Source organism: Henckelia pumila, chromosome 2 (genome assembly GCF_033568475.1).
Source record: "Henckelia pumila isolate YLH828 chromosome 2, ASM3356847v2, whole genome shotgun sequence".
NCBI lineage: Eukaryota > Viridiplantae > Streptophyta > Magnoliopsida > Lamiales > Gesneriaceae > Henckelia > Henckelia pumila.
In genome coordinates, this window is record NC_133121.1 from 32,598,305 (window position 1) to 32,601,984 (window position 3,680).

The 3,680-nt window shown below is 38.3% G+C and overlaps 1 protein-coding gene across 1 annotated transcript; it reads left to right on the forward strand.

The window, feature by feature from the left end:
• The first annotated feature begins 2,841 nt into the window (after positions 1–2,841).
• LOC140877473 (uncharacterized) lies at positions 2,842–3,327 on the forward strand. Its single transcript, XM_073281007.1, has one exon. It carries the CDS (start codon positions 2,842–2,844, stop codon positions 3,325–3,327), a length of 486 nt encoding a protein of 161 aa, XP_073137108.1.
• The last annotated feature ends 353 nt before the right edge of the window (positions 3,328–3,680 follow it).

The following is a 3,680-nucleotide window of genomic DNA, read 5'->3' on the forward strand; positions in this document are numbered from 1 at the left end:
GTACTAAGAGAGGTCGGCTTTGATGCCATTTGTAACGCCCCACTGTATCAAGACGGGTCTTTTCAGCGTGCTTATGTCCTCACTCACACGCACCCTGGAAAACTTCCCAGAGAGTCACCCATCCTATAATTGCCCCAAGTCAAGCACGCTTAACTTTGGAGTTCTTATGTGATGAGCTTCCGAAAAAAAGATGCACCTTCTTGATATGAATAGTACATATGAAATCTTTTAAACCCTCCTCAACCATGTAGTCTCATACCTACACAGTCTCAGAATCCTTCTCATTCCGGCACGGGATCGGTTCATTCATGTCTCCCTCCGCCTAGAAGCCTACCAGGAGCCGCTCATTGTCCGTGCAACCTCTTGGCACCGGAGATCACTCCTTGCCTCTTCAGCCCCGGGCGTCACAGAGGTACATTCTTGTAATCGCATTGATTTATTTAATTCTTATGAGAATAATTTTGGTGCAGGAATAGAGTTGGAGGATGCATTGGCGAGATGCTTAATTAATTCTGTAACCCAATTTGATGGTGAAGATTGGGAACTTAAAGAGAAATTTCTTGGTCTTGAAAGTTTTCCAAGGAAAAAGATGGCCAAGAAAAAATAGAATAATTTCCTGAGGAGCCCATCAAAGAGGTACCACTTTTTACTCCCGAATTGAAAGAATTTCCAGGTCATTTATGCTATGCATTTTTGGGAAATAATTCGACTTACCCGGTAATTATTTCATCATCTCTTACTCCTCATGAAAAATATAAATTATTAAGAGTTCTGAGAAAATTCAAATTTTCTTTGGGTTGGTCAATTTATGATATCAAGGAAATTAGTCCCAATATTTTCATGCATAAAATTTTAATGGAGGAGTCGTATAGTCCATATGTCGATCATCAAAGGAGGTTAAATCTTGCGATGAAGGAAGTGGTAAAAGCTGAGGTTTTGAAATTAATGAATGCTGGTATTATTTATGCTATTTCTGACAGTTCTTGGGTGTCGCCAGTACATATTGTGCCGAAAAATGAGGGCATGACTGTGGTAAAAAGTGAGAAAAACGAGTTGATCTCAACTCGTACTGTCACTGATTGGAGAGTTTGCATTGATTATAGATGGTTGAATAAGGCTACTAGAAAAGATCATTTTCCTCTTCCTTTTATTGATCAAATGCTTGACAGGTTGGCTGGTTACCAACATTACTGCTTTTTAGATGGTTGTTCTAGCTACAATAAAATTCCTATAGCACTAGAGGATCAAGATAAAACAAATTTCACATGTCTCTATGGTACTTATGCTTTTAGGAGAATGTCATTTGGTTTGTGTAATGCACCGGCTACTTTTCAGCGGTTCATGATCATGGCAATTTTTTCTGACATGGTGGAAGAAGACATAGAAATTTTTATGGATGATTTTTCAGTGTTTAGGTCTTCTTTTGCTCATTGTTTGCACAATCTGACCCATGTTTTGCAGCGCTGCCAAGAAAAGAATCTAGTGCTGAATTGGAAAAAATTTCATTTCATGGTTCAAGAGGGCATAGTACTTGGGCATAAAGTGTCATCTAATCGGCTTGAGGTGGATCGAGCAAAAGTGGTTGCTATTGAAAAGCTCCCACCTCCAATTAATGTGAAAGCCATTAGAAGCTTCTTGGGACACGCCGGGTTCTATCGTCGCTTTATTATAGATTTTTTCTAAAATTACTAAGCCCTTATGTAGTTTATTAGAAAAAGATACATCTTTTATTTTTGATGATGTTTGTTTGCAGGATTTTACAAGGATTAAGGAGGCACTAATTTATGCGCCTATTATGATTGTGCCTGATTGAAAAGAGTCGTTTGAAGTGATGTGTGATGCCAACGATTATGCTATGGGAGTAGTTTTGGGGCAAAGAAGAGATAAGATATTTCGGGAAATCTACTATGCCAGCAGCACTCTTGACGGAGCACAACAGAATTACACTACTACAGAAAAAGAGATGTTGGCTGTGGTGTTCTCATTCGACAAACTCAGGTCGTATCTCATTGGCTCGAAAGTAATTGTTTATACTGACCATGCAGCAATTCGTTATATCTTTACCAAGAAGGATGCCAAACCCAGATTGATTCGGTGGATACTCTTATTACAATAGTTTGACTTTGAAATTAGAGACAAGAAAGGGAGTGAAAATTTAGTGGCAGATCATCTGTCTCGTTTGGAGTTGGAAGAAAAAACTGAATATGAACTCATCAAAGAACAATTTCCCGATGAGCATATATTTGAGGTAAATTCTAAACTTCCTTGGTTTGTTGATTTTGCTAATTTTCTTTCTTGTGGTGTTTTGCCTCCAGATCTTAATCATCACCAAAGGAAGAAATTTTTCCATGATGCCAAGTTTTATCTATGGGATGATCCTTTTGTGTATAAGAAGTGTTCGGATCAATTGATAAGGAGATGTGTAGATGAAGCTGAAGCGAAAGAAATTTTGGAACAATGTCTCTGCACCGTATGGTGGTCACTTTGGAGCCTCACGGGAAGCCTCCAAGGTACTTCAGTCTAGTTTTCATTGTCCAACTTTATTCAAAGACCGTTATACCTTGGTGAAATCATGTGATAGATGTCAAAGGATGGGAAAAATATATCTAGGCGTCATGAATTACCCCTTACAAATAGTTTAGAGGTTGAATTTTTCGATTTTTGGGGTATTGATTTTATGGGAACATTTCCTATCTCTTTTGGTCAATCTTATATTTTATTGGCTGTTGATTATGTTTCGAAATGGGTGGAAGCAATCGCCACCCCACTAATGATGCTCGTGTAGTGGTGCAGTTTGTGCAGAAAAATATTTTCACGAGGTTTGGAACTCCAAGGGCCATTATGAGTGATGAAGGTATGGATTTTTGCAACAGTATATTTAATTCATTACTGACAAAATATGGTGTTAGGCATAAAGTGGCATGTGCATACCATCCACAAACAAATGGGCAAGCTAAAATATCCAATCGGGAAATAAAGAAAATTTTGGAAAAGACTGTAAACACGTACCAAAAAGATTGGACAATCAAGTTGGATGATGCACTATGGGCGTACCGGACCGTGTTCAAAACTCCAATTGGCATGTCGCCATATAGGCTGGGTTTTGGTAAAACATGTCATCTAGCAGTGGATTTAGAGCATCAAGCCTATTGGGCTCTGAAAATTTTGAATTTTGATATGAAAGATGCTGGCGAAGAGCGACTGTTGCAGTTGAATGAGATCGAGGAGTTTCGTAATCATTCTTACGAAAATGCCAAGCTCTACAAAGAACAGACCGAAAATTGGCATGACAAAATATTACTGAGGAGAGAATTCGAGCTTGGATAGCATGTATTATTATTTAATTCTTGTCTCCGTTTATTTTCAGGTAAGTTGAAATTGAGATGGTCTGATCCGTTCCCCGTGGTGAAAGTGCATCCCTATGGAGCCATTGAACTGAGTTGTCATGATGGTCAGACCTTCCAAGTCAATGGATAGAGGTTGAAACATTACTTTGGCAATGAAGTGCGAAACATGGAGAAAGTTGCATTGATCGAGCCTGCATAAAAACTCCAGGAAAATCGGGCCGAAGACGTTAAACCAAGCGCTCTTTGGGACGCAACCCAAATTTTTAATTTTGCTTAATTTTTCTTTTATTTTCTTTTAGTAATTTTTTTATTTCTTTCAGTTTTTTTTATTTA